This window comes from Pipra filicauda, unplaced genomic scaffold, assembly GCF_003945595.2.
Source record: "Pipra filicauda isolate LSUMZ 115617 unplaced genomic scaffold, ASM394559v2 scaffold435_size564288_pilon, whole genome shotgun sequence".
NCBI lineage: Eukaryota > Metazoa > Chordata > Aves > Passeriformes > Pipridae > Pipra > Pipra filicauda.
This window is the reverse complement of record NW_024104571.1, coordinates 23,326-41,652: the sequence shown is the minus strand read 5'-3', so window position 1 is coordinate 41,652 and position 18,327 is coordinate 23,326. Positions and strand designations below refer to the sequence as shown.

The 18,327-nt window shown below is 53.4% G+C and overlaps 1 protein-coding gene across 4 annotated transcripts in view; it reads left to right on the top strand.

Annotated features, from left to right (window-relative positions):
- The first annotated feature begins 445 nt into the window (after window positions 1-445).
- KIZ (kizuna centrosomal protein) overlaps window positions 446-18,327 on the top strand; it is a 29,672-nt gene continuing 11,790 nt past the window's right edge. The window contains exons 1-10 of one of the 4 annotated variants that reach the window (XM_039385786.1): window positions 446-979; window positions 3,491-3,512; window positions 4,072-4,134; window positions 4,713-4,866; window positions 6,791-6,883; window positions 8,867-8,950; window positions 10,118-10,451; window positions 10,934-11,150; window positions 15,509-15,638; window positions 16,265-16,424. In XM_039385786.1, the coding sequence (XP_039241720.1) occupies window positions 637-979; window positions 3,491-3,512; window positions 4,072-4,134; window positions 4,713-4,866; window positions 6,791-6,883; window positions 8,867-8,950; window positions 10,118-10,451; window positions 10,934-11,150; window positions 15,509-15,638; window positions 16,265-16,424 (1,600 nt within the window). In that variant the 5' untranslated portion in view covers window positions 446-636. Of the gene's footprint in view, window positions 980-3,490; window positions 3,513-4,071; window positions 4,135-4,712; window positions 4,870-6,790; window positions 6,884-8,866; window positions 8,951-10,117; window positions 10,452-10,933; window positions 11,151-15,508; window positions 15,639-16,264; window positions 16,425-18,327 lie in introns of all 4 variants that reach the window. The other 3 variants (XM_039385785.1, XM_039385787.1, XM_039385788.1) reach the window with 3 other exon arrangements.

The window sequence follows — 18,327 nt, the reverse complement described above, 5'->3', positions numbered from 1 at the left end:
AGATGAGGTTTTTGTTTTCATTCCCAGCTGGAGATGAGAACACTGGGGGGGGTTGTCGGGGCTGGAGGTGTGTCTGTGGCTTCTCCCACATGGATTTTGGTGAGGTGACATCACCAGAGGGACACGATGGCACTCCAGAGGATGAGGAATCAGGGTTTTTTCGTGAAAAATGCAGCATACAATAAACTCAGGGAAATCAGCTGCTAGAGGGGGGCCGTGTTACTGTAACTGTTGACCAGCTCCCGGTTATTTTTGGAATTGGCGCTTTGCAAAGTCCCTATTTCCCCATTTTCCAGGGGCACAGATCCCTGCCTCGCCCCAGGTCTCCTCCAGCACCAGGCCGGAGGCTTGTTTGGGCCCCACAGCCCCGCGAACAGCAACACGTGAGGTGGCAGGTGATCCTGACACCGGGATGTGACACCGGGATGTGACACCGGGATGTGACACCGGGATCGGACAGAGCTGGAACGGGCACTGTACATCCCGACAGTCCCCGAACCTGCGCCGGCTCCCCTGCTCCAGCAACACTCTCTGACCGGTTCGAAACCACCCAGGGCTTCAAAAAATGCCATGAAAGCTTTAAAAACGCCATAAAAGCTTAAACACGCCCCAAGGGGCTTTAAAGCGCCCGTCTCCATGGCAACCTCGGGGGCGGCACTTCCGGCGTCTCGCGCGGGGCACGGCGGGAGCGGCACGTGGGCACCGGCGGAAACGGACCGGCAACACCGGGAACACCGGGAACACCGGGAGCACCGGGAACACCGGCAACACCGGCTACCACCGGCACCCTGGAGCGCTGGGGCCGCCGGCGGGACCGCCAGCCCCGGCACCGGCTCCCGGCACCACCGGGCACCGCCCGCGCTGGCACCACCGGCCGTCCCCGGGACCGACCCACCGGCACCGCCGGGCACCGGGACCCCCGGGACCTCTGGGACCCCCGGGACCCCCGGGACCCCCGGCTCCGCAGCCTCCGCGACAGGTGAGCGGCCCCGCGCGAGTCGGAACGTTGTGTTTCCAGCGCAGGTGAATCCGCGAAGGAGAATCCAGCGCCCCGGCTGCGCCGCGTCCCGTCCCGTCCCCGGGGGAGGGGGTGCCGGGGGTACCCGGGGCGCCCGCAGGGCGCGGCCGAGGCTCCGCTGGCGTTCACAGGGGCTCTGGTTCACTTCAGCAAACCACGCCGATAAACGCCCTCCCGGTGCCGAGCGGGCCCGGGCAGAGGTTCTCCTGCCGTGCCTCTCTCGTCTCGGAGCACCTGGACGGTGTTTCTGGGCGCCGCAGGGGGTGCGGGCTCAGGGAAAGGCGCCTGTCCGTGGGGATGGGGCTCAGAGCCCCTCGGAGCTCCGCGGTGCTCCGGCAGTGCCCGGGGGCTGCTCCGGTCGCAGCGTGCTCCGCCCGGGGGAACCCCTTGGGATCGCTCCTGGCTTACAGGTAGTGTTCTGTCTCGCAGGAGGCTGGTGCTGGGGCTCAGACATCGGCATTGCTGTTATTTCTGACACCGCCCGGGCCCTGAGGATCCGAACTTGCAGGTGGCTCGTGTTTCTACAGGGCTGCTGTGCATCGCTTCCCTAATAATCCTGTTGTGGTTGGACTGCCCTGAGACTCGGGCAAAACCCGTAACTGGACCTTAAAGTACACTGCAGACACTGTTTGGTGTGTTACAGTTCCTAGTACTGGCACTTTGTCCGCTCTGAACACAGAAGTGCTGCACGCTCAGGGCACTGTGCAGGGGGGTGGGATCCCTGTGCTGTGCAGAATCATGAAGGATTAGTTCTGAAGAGCCTGAAGTGACGAGGGAATTGGGGCAGGGAGTTTCTCTCCCGTGTTCATTGCACCCCCGACCCTGTTGGGGTTGCTCAGCACTTACTCTGCTGATTACTCAGCACTTACTCCTGGGCAGCTGCAGTGAGGAGGGCAGGGTTTGAGTGGTGTGGGCATGGAGTAAATGAATTATGCAGTGAAGTGCAGCACTTAACTCCCTGAGTAACTTGGTAATTAGAGTAACTGGGCAATTAGCTCAGCTGTGGCAGCCAGGCGGGTGCCTCAGGTGCTTCGGGTGCTCCAGGATTTGCAGGGAATGTGCACAAATGCTGAGGTGTCCTAAGCACAGAGTGGGAACCGTGTGGGGCTGTTCCATTCAGGAATGGAACCTGCTGGTGTCAGCTGTGTGAGGAAGAAGCTGCCAGACAGGCCCCCTCCCACCCTGCTGGGGCTGGCTGAGGCTCCGGGCTGGCGAGGTGGGTGAGCTCCATGCTCATTTGGTGTCAGACTGGTGCAGGAAAACCAACTGTGACAGTGACATTTCCCACCTGCACGGGCAGGTTGTGGTGCCCACGGGTTGGGCAGCTTTCCATGGACTTATCTCACCAGTGGCTGGAGCACTGCTGCTCCCACACTGTGGATATGCAGCTGGAGCACAGCTGGGACCTCAACCGCTGGGGCACCTCAGTCCTGCTGGTTTAAGTGGGAGGTGAGGGGTCAAAGTTGCTGCAGAACAATGCCTGGGGGATGGCAGAGGTTAGAGAGGGCTTGTGGCTGGCCAGGGAATTGAATTCTGCTCCCAAATCCCAAACTGACACTCTCTCTGTAGACTGAAGACTCAGGGTTGTTTGAAAATGAGCAGCCTGGATCCTTACAGAGCTGTGCCAGTGCCACGCTGGGCACCTGGAGGGACCCTCTGATGCCTGGAGGGGGCTTGTAAGGCTGTGTCTGCCCTCCAGGAGCCCTTCCTGGTGCATTCCTGTGCTGCCTAAATGGCTGCTGCAGGCAGGAGTGGGATGCTGAAAAAGCTGGCTGGCAGGAGAGAACAGGCATTAGGGAGCTGAGGAACGTGCTGTGCCAGCTGTGGGATGGGAGGGTGGGAAGCAGGATGGGAGCCAGTGGCAGTTCTCACCCCTCGGCCTCCCCGTTCATCAGGGTATCTGTGTTCTCCACTGGGGCAGCAAAATGATTTCAGGAAGTGTAAAAACAAGCTGTTGAGGTCTGTGTTTGCCTGGCTGTCCGTGGTGAAAGAGGAAATTGCAGGGATGAGATCCCAGGTGGAGTGTGGCTCTTAAACTGTGTACATGACATGAAACCCTAATCGCCTTCCAGGCGGTGGCAGGATCAGGTGGGTAAAATGGACGCCTTGATGTCTCACGTGGAGCAGCAGGAAGGGGTTTTCCTGCCTTTCCTCTGCACAGGGAGGCTGGGAGGAGATGTGTTTGTGTGTAGGGAGAGCCCAAATCTGTGCCCAGATGTATGGAGATGTGATCTCCTGCATGTGCCCCATCGTTCCCACACCCTTTCTGCCTGTTCACAACTGGTTGCTATTTTTTAAGAAGAACTTGGGTTTTGGCTTTGCTCGTGGCAGGGTTTGTAATGGGATCTGCTGGAAGTCTCTGCCTTAGCTCTTGGTTATTTTATGTTTTTTTGTTCGTGGGATGGTTGCTCCTCCTCAAGTGCAATTTGCAACTATTAAATAACAGCAGCTTTGCTCTGGTCCCAAAAACAGCTTCCCTTTGGAATGGCTTTAGGTGAGGTGTTTGTGTTTCAGCATGTGACTGTCCCCACAGCCTGTGCCCTGATTTGAAGTCCAATAAAATACTTGGCTGGCACATGGGGTCTGTGATCCAGTGAAGAGCTGGCCGGATTTGGAAGTGTTTTAAGGTGTTGACCTGTCCCTGTGAGAGGTTCTGGGGTGTTGTCCTGGGAACAAGTCCAGCCAAGTATTCCTGCATGGAAAGGGGTCTGCTGTGGGATTGTGTGGGGGAGAAAAGGAGGGGTGAGCTCAAGAACTGCCTTCCCTGTGGCTGGGCAGGGTCTCTGGCTGTTCAGTGGGTCCTGTGTGCATGTTCAGGCCTCTTTTCCCTTTACAGCAACCCCGTTCCAGTGAGGAACAAGGAGGGAAGTGAAAGCTTTGAGGTGCCTGCTTTGTGCTGAGCTGGGCTGGCAGATCGTGTGTGACTCCCGGCAGAGCTGAGCTCTCTGCTCACCAGGGGCTGTGCTCTGCAAAACGCTTCACTTCTGGCATTCTGGACACTTTAAACAGTGAAATATTTTTATCTTACTCTGTGTTTGTTTGTTTTCTTGCAGTGAAGCCAAAAGGCTGGAATTAGAAAGGCAGCTGATGGAATACACAATGGCTGATCCATACCTGTAAGCCTGTTTAAAAGCTCCTTGGATGTTATTTTATTTTAAAAAGGTGTCCCTGGCTCCCGTTTCCCCGTGTTGGCAGGAAGGCTGTGTGGCTGCCCTGGAACCAGATAAGGGAATGGGCCTGGCCAAAGGGGAATGTGGTTTGTAGGTGGGTGAGAACTGGTTCTGATGGATTTTTCAGTGCCTGTTTTGGTGGCACTGTGGATTTAGGCAGCTGTGAGACCTCAGGCTCAGTGTGGCTGCTCGTGTGACTCCCGGAACACGTTCCTCTGTGGGCAGCTTTCATTGGGATTCAGTGCGACATGAGAACATAACCCGTGTAAAACACACATACAAGAGGTTTTTTTAATGCTTTTGCCCTTTTGAACACCAAAGCCCCTGTGTGAATCTGCAGGGAAGTGGCACATATATGTGTGTATATATATATATATATATATATATATGCAGGAGAATGTGTGTTTTTGGAGCCCTGGGGGCAACTCCCCTGTCAGTGCTGTCGCGTGTGAGGAAAAGCGGTTGCAACAGGTGCCTTTGTTTTATTGTCACGCTTTCTAAGTGCAGCTCCTGTTTCCCTGTAGGATGCAGGTGAAGTCCCTGGAGCTGCAGAAGCACCTGGCAGCAGTATCCGAGCGGCAGCAGTGGGCGCTGCGGCGGAACCAGTCCTACCGCCGGGAATTCCGCCGGCTGCAGGAGCACATGGACACCACAGGTTTGGAGATGATCCGCAAGATGGAAGTAACTTTCTATAAGACCTGCTGCATTCATTGGTGTTTGCTGTTGTTGTACTAGCAAGGAGATTTCTGCACGTGCAGGTGCTCGGGGCGAGCTGGCTCAGGATCCCCGTTTCGGGTTATAGAACGGGGGGCATCTGAAGCACCTCAGACTGCTAAAAATAAAGTCAAGCCCTGAGGACTTTTTAAAAATTATTATTACGTTGTCTTGCTATTCCCCAGCAAACAATCTGGGATGTTGCAAAGTGGTATCGTATGGTGGTGACTTCAGATTTTTAAAAACGAAGCTGTGACTTGTGCTCTCGCCACTAATGCACAGAGCTGGGGTTTTGGGGAAGCACAGTCTGGGAGGGGAGTGAGCAGTGGCATCCTTCAGAAACATTTGGCTGTGTTTATTCCTCACACAACTGTCACCCGGGTAGTGCCTGTTTGGATCTTTTCCTGGCTGCAGTGAACCCAGAGCTCAGACTGTCTGTGGAGAGGGTGTGGTTCCCCTCACTCTGATTTTTAGTTGTTACTTGAAGCAGAGCAGGAGGAGGGGTGTGCCATGGTCCCAGCTTTCCCCTGCTGTTTTCCAGGATTTGTTTTTTTTCTCAGCAGCCCCAGTGCACACCAGTTTGACCAGAGGCAGGTTGTGGTGGTTCTGACACCCTGGGTGTGAGTCCCAGTCGTGCCAGGGGTCGATCTGCACGTGGGGTTTTTGTTCAGTCCTTCCATTTTGATGTTTCCGTGCCATCCATTTTATCTTTGCCAAGTTACAGTTATTTTTCTGAGCTGCTGAACAAATGACATCTCCTCCATGCTAGTTATGAAAAGCAGAAGAGTTATGGAGCATGTAATCATTTAATCTATCGTGGGAGTACACAGACAGAAATTATTACTGTTTTCTCTTCTTTTTTTTTCCATAGAGAATGCCCTTTAGGAGTGCTTTATCACAACTCTGGGCACATTTATTATGTGGCTGTAGCTCACAAAACTTCTTTTGTTTCTGAAAGATGCACTTTTGTTCCCTGTGTTTGTCTGCAGTTCGGTCAGTAATTTTTAGGAGTACAAATAAATTCACTTAAGCTTTCAGGAAAATTCAGGAGTTACATTTGAGCTTCTTCTGAGCATCCCTAATTGTCACGTGGTGAGGTTTTGTTTGTTAAAATTCCATGTTTACAGTTTCCCGAGCAGCCTCTTACCTGGGAACTGAACGCACCACTGGAGCAAAGGGCAGAGCTGGGGGAAGTTAATTGTGTTAAGGATTTGTTTTCATGCCTGTCACCTGCTGCAGAATAGGTGCTGAAGTGCTTTCAAGGCCGCCCTGACACGTTTGTTGGGGTTTGCAATTAGGAACAGACAGGATTAATTGCGGGTGCTGCCCGTGCTGTGCCGAGCCCTGCTCCCGGCGCGTTACTGCTGCTCCATTAAACCCTGCATGGGCAGAGCCAGGCCTGGGGGAGCAAACACTGCATGCAAAACATGCAAACATGCAAAAACCTGCCCTGCATTCTCCCTCTAAGGGCTCAGCCAGCTGTGGGGTGGTGTGTGACAAACACGTCCCAAAGCTGGTTTCACCCCACGGCAGCCGAGTCGCTGTCTGGGGACAGCAGCAGTGACTCAGTGTCACAGATGATGGCTGGGATGCCATAAATTCGAGTCAACAAGTTAACTGCTGTTCCGTGGGATTCTAAATTGCAAATGAATAAATGTGTGTGAAAGCCCTGCAGCAGACTGTGCACAGGCCACGCTGCTTGGCCGGGGGAGCAGAGAAATGAGGAGAAAATGGGATCTCTGGCTTTTTAAATGTAGTCTGAGTGAAAAAGGCTGCGAGGGCTTTACATTTAAAGGTACACAGGTTGCAAAGTAATATCTGTTGGTTTGTATGTGTGGGGGGTGGATTTTGGCCTCCAGTTTTGTGTGACGGATTTGTTCCCATTTAGGCATGGTATGGAAGGGAAATTAAAAGCCTGTTATCCCTTCAAGAGGGCAGCTTGTCAGCAGGAGGTGACAAGGAGGAAGGATCCAGCGAGCAGGTAATGGGGGGGAATGGGCTTTTTTCCAGGGCTGTGCAGCCTTTCCGTGGGGATTTCAGTCCTGGCGTGTGCAGTGTGAAATGGTGTTCAGCGCCTGAGTGAAGGAGAATCACCTGGGTAAAAAGTGCAATTATTTCAACCAAAGAGCTGGAATTAAAAAAAAAAAACAAACAACCCTGATTGTTTCTGCACGTCTTGTTGGGTTTTCTAATTCCTGTGCTGGATAGTGTGAAAATGGTCGTGGCCAAGGGGGAGTGTTCCTAACGAGGGGTATTTGTGGAAATGCAGTGGCGGAGCCGTGCGGTGTGCTTATAATTTTGTGTGTTTTGACCTTTCCTCAGAAGAAGCAGAAGGAGATTGCATATCTAAGGAACGGACAAAAAGACTGACAAGGAATACTTAAAATATCTGCTGCCATATATCTGCAGTAATGCAGGCTCCTAATCCCTCCTCCTATCTCCATATAAATGATACAGTTCAAGACCAGAGCCGCTTCCTCCACTGAAAGCGGCAAAGCCCTTTTAGATGAAATGTCTAAAAAACCATCTGGTAATAACTGGGAGCGTGCTGGCAAGAGTAGTCACTTGTGACTGTGTGTGGGAGCCCCTCAGCCAGGCGGCGCCGGCACGGGCAGGACGGGAGCGTCTCTCCATGTCTCTCCATCCCGCCGAGGAGCCGGCGGCGCCGCGTCCCTCAGGCTGCAGCATTCATTAAGGGGAGCTTACTGGGCTGAAAGCTGGGAACAGATGATAACGGGATATGATTTTCATATTTAATGCATTCCTTGGAAGAGTGTGTGTGTGCTGCAGATTGATAGAAGAATCAACTGCTACTTTGCTAAAAGACTTTCTAGTTTGCCCTATAGCTACCGATGGAATCATTCAGCCAAGAAATTAACTTTTTCCCCTTTTACCTGCTTTATGTATCTGCTAAGCAGGCTGCTGGCTGCCAGGGAATGTTATTATGCAGTTAAATGTTTGGTATTTAAGACTCTTATCAGAAAAGAAACAGAGGCCACACTATTTTGTTTTTATAGTAGGAGGAAGGTTTTTGCTTTCCTTTCTTCAGTGCATTAGCAGTCGTTAATCTGAGTTTATAGGAAGTTTTCCCCATAGATTAAAAAGTTAAAAACCTTGAATTTAGAGCATTCTTTAAACTGTAATATACAAAGCAATGAACCCGAGCAGCCTTGACCTATATAGGCCAGGCCTCCAGCAGGGTGGGAATGGCGGTTGGAACTGGGAGCTGTGGGGAAAGACGAGTTTATTTTGGAATGCTGGGTTGCTCAGTTAAAGCAGGTGGTGTGGGAGATGAGATTTCTAACCTATGGAAAAGTTGACATCGGTACTAGAACGTCAAAGGCTCATGCTGTGACTTGGGATATCCAGGATATGGATCACGGAACTGGTTTCATTTACCAGCACTGGAATTCCTTCAGGCAGGTTGGGATCCAGGGACTGTGTGATGAGCCCATCAGTGGCACATCCTGGGGACTAAGGACAATCCTAGAAACGGTCTTCCAGTGATGGTCAGTATCCCAATGGCCTGAATGCCCCCAGGAATACCTGGACATCTTTGAGATGGGGGCTATGCACCCTTTTGGGGTCCCAGTTTTTGTGGGAGTCCTTAAGCTCAGAAGTCCCGCACTGAGGAGGTCCATCCTGGCTGGCAGAGCTCCTGAAACCTTTGTGCTATGAAGTCTGGCGTCTTCAACTTGCAGGCACTTCCTTGAAGCCTCCTGAAGATGTTGGACTCCTGCAGGCTGGCACTGCTGTGTCTGTTGGCTGTGGGCACCTCCCAGGAAAACCTTGAGCCCCCTTTCCCTGGGAAAGGGGTGTTCCCAGGTGAAGGAGTGCCTGGCAGGGACAGGCCTCTCACTGGACCTGCCCTCCAGAGCTCTCACCTGGTTGTCTGCTGCCAGGGGACACTGGGCCCTTCTGTCAGCCCTAGTGGAATGGCTTTTCTTGTCTCTGTTCTCCTCAGAACACTCTGATGACAACCAGAGCGATGGGGTTTGTCCCTGGAGGATGGTGGGAGCCTGCCCTCCAAACCAGGCGAGGACTGAAGGTGTGTGTTTGTGCAGAGACTTTGTTCAGCTCCCAGCTGGGGTGACCTGAAGTTCAGCCATTTGGTGACTGCTCTGGGCAAGACACCTCCAGGTTTGCTCTGTTCTGATGGTAAAAGCAGTGCCTGGACCAACATAATCTGTCACATTTCTGCTTTGAGAATGCAAAGGTGCTGAAGGGATGACTATTTCTCTGCAATCCAAGAGAAGCTCGTTAGGGATGTGTCTGCTGTGACTCTGCCAAGAGCTTGTGCCTGTTTGAATTCCATTTGTTTTGGAACACTGCATCCAGGAGCTGCCAAAGCCATGCAGGACTGGCAGGAGGCATTTGAAAGCATCAACTAATTAATTAGGAGGAACCTGAGAGCAGTGGTGATGGAATAAGCTGTGAACTTAATCTGAGTAGCAAACCTTTGCTTCTCCTTAAAATAACTTCATGGCTTTTTGTTCTGCTTCTTGTTACGTGGAATTTGAGCTTTTTTTAAGGAACCTTGGTCACAGACCAGACAAGATGCCTTTGTCTCCTTTCAGCTGGGCTCGGCAGCTGACTTTGTGTGGGAGGGAGAGGTCAGGCAGTGAAAGAGAGGGGAGAGGTGTGGAGGTGACTGTAAATTGTCCTGCTGGGATTTGGGGCTGGAAAGGAAGCCCTGCTCAGTGTGAACAATGGCATTACGATGGCTAATTTTGGCTTTGCATAAACTGGTGGTGACCCTGCAGTAGTGGTGGTGGCAGTAGCCACTCCTCCTGAATTGTCCTGATTGAGTAGGTTTGCAAAGGAAAAAAGGCAAGTACTAAAACACTGGGATTTAGCAGCAGAGTGGTTGTACTCCTGGACCTGGGTTTTTTGTGCAAGTTCAACAGTTCTTGGAGGAAAGTGCCATTGGAAATGTGTCTGGTCGGTGCCCCAGGAGGGAAAGGGAATGGTGTGAGCTGAGGAGCTGCCCTTCCTCTGTGCTGTGGTCTAGCAGCCAGGCAAGAGCAGAAGGCCCTCATTTTCACACTGGGATGCATGGAATGCCTGCCAAGGGATTGTGTAATATTAATGCCGTGGCAAACACTTGAATGCTGTGGTAGTTCTCTCTCCAGAAAGCAGTATGCCATCCTCCAGAAGCTCCCCTTGCAGCAGGCTCCCCATGTGTGTCCTTCAGCCATGTCCCACTGTGTTTCAGGTGCCACAGGCTGGAGGACGGGCAGGAATTGGCACCGAGGCAGCCGTGCCAAGAGAACGGTTCCATCCAGCCACAGCCTTCCTGGGCTGCCCCACCCCAGCTGTCTCGGCCCCGGGAGGTTTGGGAACGCAGCAGGAGCCCCCCCAGCCCCCATTCCCTGAGGGATGTGGTGCCCAGAGCCGGAGCAGCGCTGCTGGAGAGACCGAGGGGTCCCTGGAGGGAGCACACGGGGACCTGGCTGCCAGCGAGGAAGGCTCTGAGCAGCTCCTCTCCTCAGCTCCTGACCCCACACCAGCCACCCCCGAGGAGGGACAGCTGCAGGGAGGTGTTCCAGGTACGGCAGCAGGAGCAGGCAGTGAACTGCAGGGTGTGGCAGCCTCAGGGCGTGTGTTCTGCTGCAAGGTTTGAACACTGGGAACAGTCTTGGGGTGCACTCCTTTCCCCTGAGAAAAGCTTTTTCCAGCTTCTCTGTTTGATTGTTCCTCCAGAGCTGATTGGGTCTGGTAGCTGGTCTCTGTGCCAGGGTGGTTTTTGAGGAGTGCCACGTTTGTTCCCAAACCCCAAAGGCTGGAGCCTCCCCAGACTCCCCCTTGTGAGAGGAGTGTGGAAGGACACAGGGCTGTGGGCAGGGAAACCCACAGCCAAGGGAAGCAGAAGGATGGCTGGATGCTCACACACACGTGTGAAGGGACAGGGCTGAACAAAAAGTGTGGGTAACCTGGGTTTCATTTCCTACGCTAGGATACAGTCCTTGGTCCTGCTGACGTTTTGGGAAGAATAATGAATTCCTCTTTTTTTTTTTATTTATTATGACAGGATCAAAGTCTGTGCTGAGTAACTGGTGGGCTGGCCCGGAGGAGAGCAGTGCAGAGCTCCTGGTGTCCAGCAGTGCCGAGGAGGGGGCGACCCCCGGCACTGCCAGCGTGGAGCAGGAGCCGGACGGGGATGCCCAGGCTGGGGAGGGCTCCCCACTGCCCCCACTGAGCCCTACCCTGGCACAGCAGGAGCCCTGGGACAGCTCAGCACCACACAGGTATGGCCTTCCCTGCTTTCTCTCTGCTCCAGAGGCTGCGGGTCAGCCACGCTGCTCAGGGCACTACAGCCCAAAGCCCTCACCTGTCCTGTGGGACCTTGGACCTGTGCTGGGGGTTCAGTGGCTTCAGGTACCTCCCTCGGGTCCGAGCTGGCCGAGTGAAGGGTGTTTGTTGTTAAAATGCAATAGCTGTTCTTCAAATGTACACAGATCTTACCCCAGTGGCTCTGGATGGCAAGTACCTGTCACTCACTGAACAGCCTGTTTTGTGTGGACCAGAACTGCCAGCTGGTTCAACCTTTTGGCCATTTGTCTGGAAATAGAAAAGGAGGGAGAACAAGGGCAGTGCAGTGCAGCCCCATGTCCTCTGGTGCCGTGTGACAGTGTGGGGCTGTGTGGCCAAGGACTGCAGTGCCACAGCAGCGCCTGTGACATCCAGCACAGCCGGATTGTCGGCCTTGCAACGCCCTCATGAGACAGGGAAGTGCATCCCCATCCCAGCAGGGCAGTGCCCACCCAGAGATGGTCCCTGGGGCTGGCCCAGGTCCCTCCTCGTGTCCTTTGCCAACCACTGGCACCCCTTCCCAGGTCCCCACTGGGGTTTCAGTGGGACATCAGGCAGCGACCACACACAGAGGAAACCAGTGCTTTTACCCCTGGAGAACAGGGGTAAAGTGCTCCTGGGGAACCAGTTCTCCTCTTCTGCCACTTGGCTGAGTTTTTCCATCCTGGTTGTTCGCAGCTCTCAAACCTGCTCAGTGCTTCTGTTCCCCCAGCATTCCCGGTCCGTGGTGTCGGTGCTGACGTCAGGGTTAGTTGGAGCGTTAATAGGTGACAGCTGAGCAGAAACAGGCACTCCTGTAACTTTATCAGCTCACATTTGCATCGGGCCGTTGCTCGCTATGGAAACATCGCCTAATTTACATGTAAATAGCTTTTCCCCAGTGTTTCCTTTGTATCACACCTGTTAATCACGGCGGGGCCGGGGGAGTGCCGGTCCCTGCCGGGGCAGGGGGAGCTGAGCACCGGCAGTTCAACCTGGTGTTCTGTCCCTGGCCAGGCCTGGCTGTGCCGAGGCTGGGGAGACGTGCAGGGAAATCACACACGAGCTGAAACCACGGCAGGGAGGGTCCCTCCCCGTGATGCCGAGCTGAAAGCTGCCCTTCCTCAAGGCCGGGGGAAGTGGGGTCACCACTGCTGGCTGTTTCTGCAGCAAAGATGCGGGTTTTGATTTGTTTTACCTGAAAATTGAAAGGCACATAAGCTGGCAGGAGAGGAGGATCTTGTGGAGGGAGGAGCAGTAGTTCCCTTGTTGTCCTTCTGGCCGGGTGGGCTTTCCAAGGCACCCAAAATTCGGTGTGTACCCTCGAGCCTTGCAAAATAATCACTGAGCTAAAGAACTTGTGGAAAGGCTTCCGAGTGATCAGTGCATGAATGTCAGTTGTACAAGTTGCACACACTATGAGAATGCAGCTTTCTTTGGTCAGAGTGTATCATGCCATGGACTCACAACAGCAATAATTCCAGCCCCTGTGGTGTTCTCTTGCCAAATTCCTACTCCGGCTGCAGAAATGTGCTGACATTATACCAAGCTCTGGGTATTTGCTGTCTGAAGTCAAAATCTCTGTAACCTGGGCTCTCCCACTGCAGCAGTGTTGTCGCTGTGGCATCCAGAGGAAGCACTGTTCCCTCTCCTGGAGCACTGGGGCTGTTTGTGCACTTTTGGGGAATTATCTGAAATGAGTGCAAGGGATGGCCTTGAAAGGAGCAGAGACCATGGCTGACTGCAGAGGCAAAACAAAATCCTTGTTGTGTGCCAGGAAGTCACAAGTTTTCATCTTTGGAGCAAATGCCTCTCCTGTCTTACTGCAGAGATGCCAGTCTCTGTTTTTTAAAGAGTTTTGGGTTTTTTTCCCCCATGGTTAAAAGTTGGGAGGTCACGTGTTAGCTCTGGATGAGTTCAGCCTCATTTCCAGGTGCCTTCCCCAGCTAAAGGAGTGGTTACCCTGACATCTGGATGTTTTCACAAGCAGACCCACGTGAGCCTGGGCTTTGTTTTCTGGTGATCAGCCTCCACCATGTGGGGGCTCGTTGGGCTTGTGAAGGCACCAGGACTGCCCTCCCGACAGCCCCAGCCCTCGGTCGGAGCTGCTGATCCGAGGGGAAAGGCTCCGTGTCCTCTTACCATTCCTTGCAGCACCCAGCCCTTTCTTTGAGCCTTAAACCCGGGGGGGAGAGAGGCTGGGGGAGAGGGTCTCTGAGAATTAGTGCAGAGAAAGATGATGACTATTTTAAGGCCTGTGCTGAGGGGGTGGAAAAAGGCAGAGCTTATGCCAGTGCTGCTTCAGCTGCATTGAGGGGGACTTAGCACAGATGGATTGTGCATTACAAAATGTAACACATAATTCAAGCTGTCAGCTTAATCAGACTGTTTCCAGGAAGCAACCTGTAAAAGAGAAGGACCTCTTGTTTGCTGACCTCTGATCCGTAGCCTGCTGCAGATTGTCATACATTTTGTTTTTCTTTATGTTGGTGTCCCTTCCTTCCCCTTCCCTTTTTATTATTGTATCCCTCTCGAGTGGCACCCTGGAAGGACCACCCAGCGGGAGGAAAACAATGGGAAACGAGCCTGCCGCTGGAATACAGGGTTTGTAAGGCTGGGGGAAAAGAGAAAGCACTGTTTAACTGCCTATGTGATCTCCCGGGTATTGTTTTGCTTATTAAATGTCTAGGAAACTCGACCAAAGGCACGGCAGCTCCCACTTAATTGTTCACTGTTGCCCAACACTGCGAGGGAAAGCACAGCTTTGGGTACAGCTCAGCCCGAGGGCGAAAACGCTGCAGGTTTTTGTGCTCGGAGCTGCTCAGCCGGGGCACTGCCAGCCGGGGTTAACTGTGGAAACGTGGCAGCTCCTGCACACGGAGCAGAGAAATTAAACTCCCTCCTGCCCCAGCTGGGGTGTTCTTCGCTGGTGGAGACCTGGGCTGGGAGCCCCACAAAGCGGCAGCCGGGGCCCTGAATAGCCATTTACACCCCTGGTCCGGGATTAGCCGCCGCATTGTTTCAGTGGTTAAGTCCTCATTTGCATCATTATAGAGGTGCAGCCTCATCAAAACCCCTCTGAGGTCCCCGGGCTGTCCCCATACCTGTAGGTGGTCAGATTTGTTTCGATTGTGGAGGTGAAGGAATTAAACTGCTCGGCACAGGGGTAATTTCCATGTGGCATCTCAGCCCAAGGGCTGATTTTTGCTGGTTTGTTTGCTCGAGTGTTTGGGGTTTTTTTTTCCCTTCCTACACAGCTCGGGCAGTGTGGTTTTGCTGTTTGCTTTGAAAAGCTCAGACGAGGGTGTTTTTTTTTTTTCCAAGGGCTGCAACGGGAATGTATTTACAATACCTGTGCACTTCGGGTGGCTCCAAGCCCTGTTTGTCTATCCTGGGATGCTGGCAGGGCATCCCGGCCCTCCGGAGGCAGGGAAACACAGTAACTCCAGAGACTTCTCAGCCAGTCACTCCTGCGATCTGCAGCGCGAGTCTCTGGACAGGGAACATGATTTCGAGAAGCAATTCTATTTTTCTACGAGGCAGGAGATGCACGTGGCCTTTAAAAACAGCAAAAGTGCGTTTGGTTTGTTTGGTTGGTTTTTTTCCCGGTGCATATGGCACAAGGACAAGCAAGAATTAGTTGGGTTTTTTTCAGTCTCTTTAACGCAGGAACGAGAACAATTTCCATTCTGTCTTGCTTAGCTCCCGTCTAGACCTTCCTCCCGTCGCAGGCTCCGCAGTGCTCAAGTGCTGGCAGGATCGGGGCACTCGTGAGCCTGAAGGAGGGGCTCTCTGCCGATACCTGGCTCTCCTGCCGAGGCTGATACGCCTGCCGGCACTAATACCTTGTTGTGTCTCCTGAATGGTTTCTTAGGGACAAACACTTGTGGAGTTAATTGGAATTCACTCCTCTGTGAAACTTCACTGGAGCAACTGGAAAAACAAACATCTTTGGCAAACAAGGTTGCAGCGCTGAGATTTTCTAGGTTAAAAGAGGAGCCAGGGGCAGTGGGTGCTCAGCTGTGCCCTGTGGAGTGAGGCCTCAGGGATGAGATAGGGATGCAGGAAAGGTGAGGCGTGTCTGGATCCTGAGCCTCAGGACAGGGACAGACACCGTGACAATGGTGACCCCGGCCCAGCTTCCTCACGTCTGCAGAAGTCACAAGTGGCTTCTTACAGTTTCCACTCTGAGCATTTTCAAAGTAAAAAGTGGTAATCAATGACAAACGTGTGATGGCTTTTCCCACCCCCTTGTCCAGACCAAGGAGTCTCACGCGTGGGGTGTCCCGCTGACGGTGCTGGCTTTGTTCCTCAGGGACACGGTTGTGCTGCAGAGTCACCTGAGCCACCATTCCCTGGTCCTGGAGCAGCACCGGGCTCGGGCCCCGGAGGGAGCAGCAGAGATGTCTGACGACCTGCTGGCTTTGGAGGCACAGGACAGCCAGGTGGGCACCCGCACCTTAGAATATGTAATTTTGCCTTTTTTTGGCCCATGGCGGTGACTTCTTTCTCTGAGGGCTTTAGGGTGTTCTGGGAGCCCCACTGGGTGGTGGTGTGCACAGCTGGGCTGCAGGGGAAGGTGCAGAAAGGGGCCTTTGAGCTCTTGATGTACAAATGGAGCTGTTGAGTCCGTCAGCACCTCTGGTCTGAGGCAGGTTGGTGATGACCAGCAGCAGGTCCAGCTTCCTCGTCTCTGATCACTGAACCACGTCTGTCTTCTGTTCTAACTCACTGTCACATCGGTGAGGAGGGAGCAGACGCAGGACAATAAAACGTTTTGGCTAGAAATCAGTTACAGATCAGTTAGGAAACCTGGAGTTCTCTGAGGTTCCTCCTCAGCACCAGAGGCTCATGGTGTTGTTAAACAGCTGTTTACTGAACGCTGAGTTGGAGCAAAACATCGAGTAGATTTCACAGACTCAAGTCCGTGTTTTGTGTCCCAAAACAAAGGCCAGAGGAACACCCTGCAAGTAGGGTAATTTAACACCTAACAGAAACACGCTGGGAACGTCGGGGAGCACTCCAGGTGGAGAATAACGGGCTGTGGCTATTCTTGTTTTCAATGCTGCAGGCTCTGCCGGTGCTGAGAGAGGCCCTTCCAGGAGAGCGTGGGGATGGGTCACCTGTCCAGGGTGAAGAGTCGTCCTGCAGTCTGCCATCGATCCCGACAGACGGCGGGGAAGGGGAGCAGGCGGAACGCGCTGCCCGGCTCACCGGCACGGGAGAACCAGGTAACGGTGTCCCAGGGCTGGCCCCGTCCCCAGGTTCCTGCTCGGGACATGGGTGTGTTCTGCCCAAATCCATATGGGGCTGTGCCATAGCCACTGGCAAATTAGTGTGGATTTGTAATAGATTTGGGGGATTTTCCTAAATATCTCAGTATCGCTTGTCATTCTGGTTACTTCCCAAAATTAGTGATACCTGTGGTGGTGGGACTTTCTTCAGGAGTTAAAAAGCCAAGCCCTGTGGTGTGTGCACAAGATCTGTGGGTGTGCACATGTTTACAAAGCATCTCCTGTTTAGAAACTGGAGGATGTATTTGCTGCCTTTTGTTACTAAGCCAGACTGCAGAAGGACTTACCAAAACCAGAAGGGTTCATGGAGGGGGAAGTGTGCACAGCTATTTCCCAGCTCAGGAGGTGAAGGTGTCTGGGAATCCAGTTAATTTCTGTGGCTAAGGAAGGAATACATCGGTGCAGTGAGGGCAGCTCACTCGCTCTGCCCTCGGAGCATCCCTTCCATCCCAGGCTGGGCACAGTTAGGCTGCCGTGCTCTTTACACAGCAAATGCAAACACACTGCTTCAGGTCTCCTAAATTCATGCAACTGTTATTTGCAGAGGTGGCACAGACTTTGATTTAGGCTGATTGCCACGGTGGGTGTGATCCCCTCTGCTGCCGCTGGACAGGAGCGCAGCTTTGCCGCGGGTTTGTTGTTTCCCAAATCCCGTCGGGTCTCCAGTTCTTTAAGATGTTTGGTTGGCTGGGCCTTGTCTGGGGAAGCTACAGAGAGGCAGGGCGGCTGTGGCACGAGGTGAGTTCCCAGTAATGGATAGTTTAGATCAATAAAGAAGAGATAACAAAAGTGAGAAATTAAAGGGAGTGGGGCTCAAAAGCAAACAAACCGGGTCTGATCGCCGCGCTTTGAAAGGGTTTCATTACGGCGCGTTCACATCCAGGAGTCACAAGCTCGTGTGAAGATGAGAGCAGGGAAGAAAGCTCAGTGGAAAAGATTCCCATTACAGGTGGGAGGGGTGGCTGCATATTAACCTTGAGCCCAGCATCCAGCCTGATTATCCAGCCTGATAACCGTGGTGGTTCGGTGCTGCGGGGCCGCTCACAGGGGGTACATTCGGCTGCTGCACACGGAGCGCAGAGAGGAAAGGTCAGATCAGACAGTCCAGCTCACACTGGCACAAACCAAGGTGGAGAGCAACGGGGCCTGTTTGGTTCCTTGTAGTCCTGTTGCACACTCAGCCCGTGTGGATATCCGGCCGTCGAGCCTTTCGGGGCCGGGATGGGTGTTACGGGGTCAGTCTCTGTGGGGAAGATCCAGTAATTATTGGGCAAACCACACGTGTTCCTGGTTTGATTCTCTCCTCGAGGAGTTGACTGGAGTTGTTAGAACAAGTGTGGGGCAGAGCCCTGCTGGTGGGAGCTGTGCCTGTGCCAGCCAGGAGCTGTGGCTGTGCCTCCTGTACCAAAACTGCCTGAGAGCATGAATTCTGGGCAAAAAGGCTTTACCCTGCTCTGTCCCCCTGCCCAGCTCCCTCACGCTGTGGTGTTTGGCCACAAAGGTGCTGGTGCAGGCGTGTCCTCAGCTGCTCCTGCAGCCCTTGCTAGGGCTCCCTCCAGCCAGCACCATCACTGATATTCCCAAGGAGAATTCCGGCTCCCAGGTTTGGATCTCTGTAGCTGCCAAGGGGTTTGGTTTGCTTCTCCCCACCCTGAGTTTTATGACTTGCCAGTCCTGGTTTTAGCCACTGAGTGTGTCAGGGAATTCTCTGTTGCAGATTTTCCTGCCAGGGACCCTGGGGGGCTGTTCCATGTCAGTCAGGCAAGAGCCACGTCCTGGTGATCATCCCCCTTCCCGATCTCTCCCAACTCTCTCACAGAACAGACATGCAAACACAAAT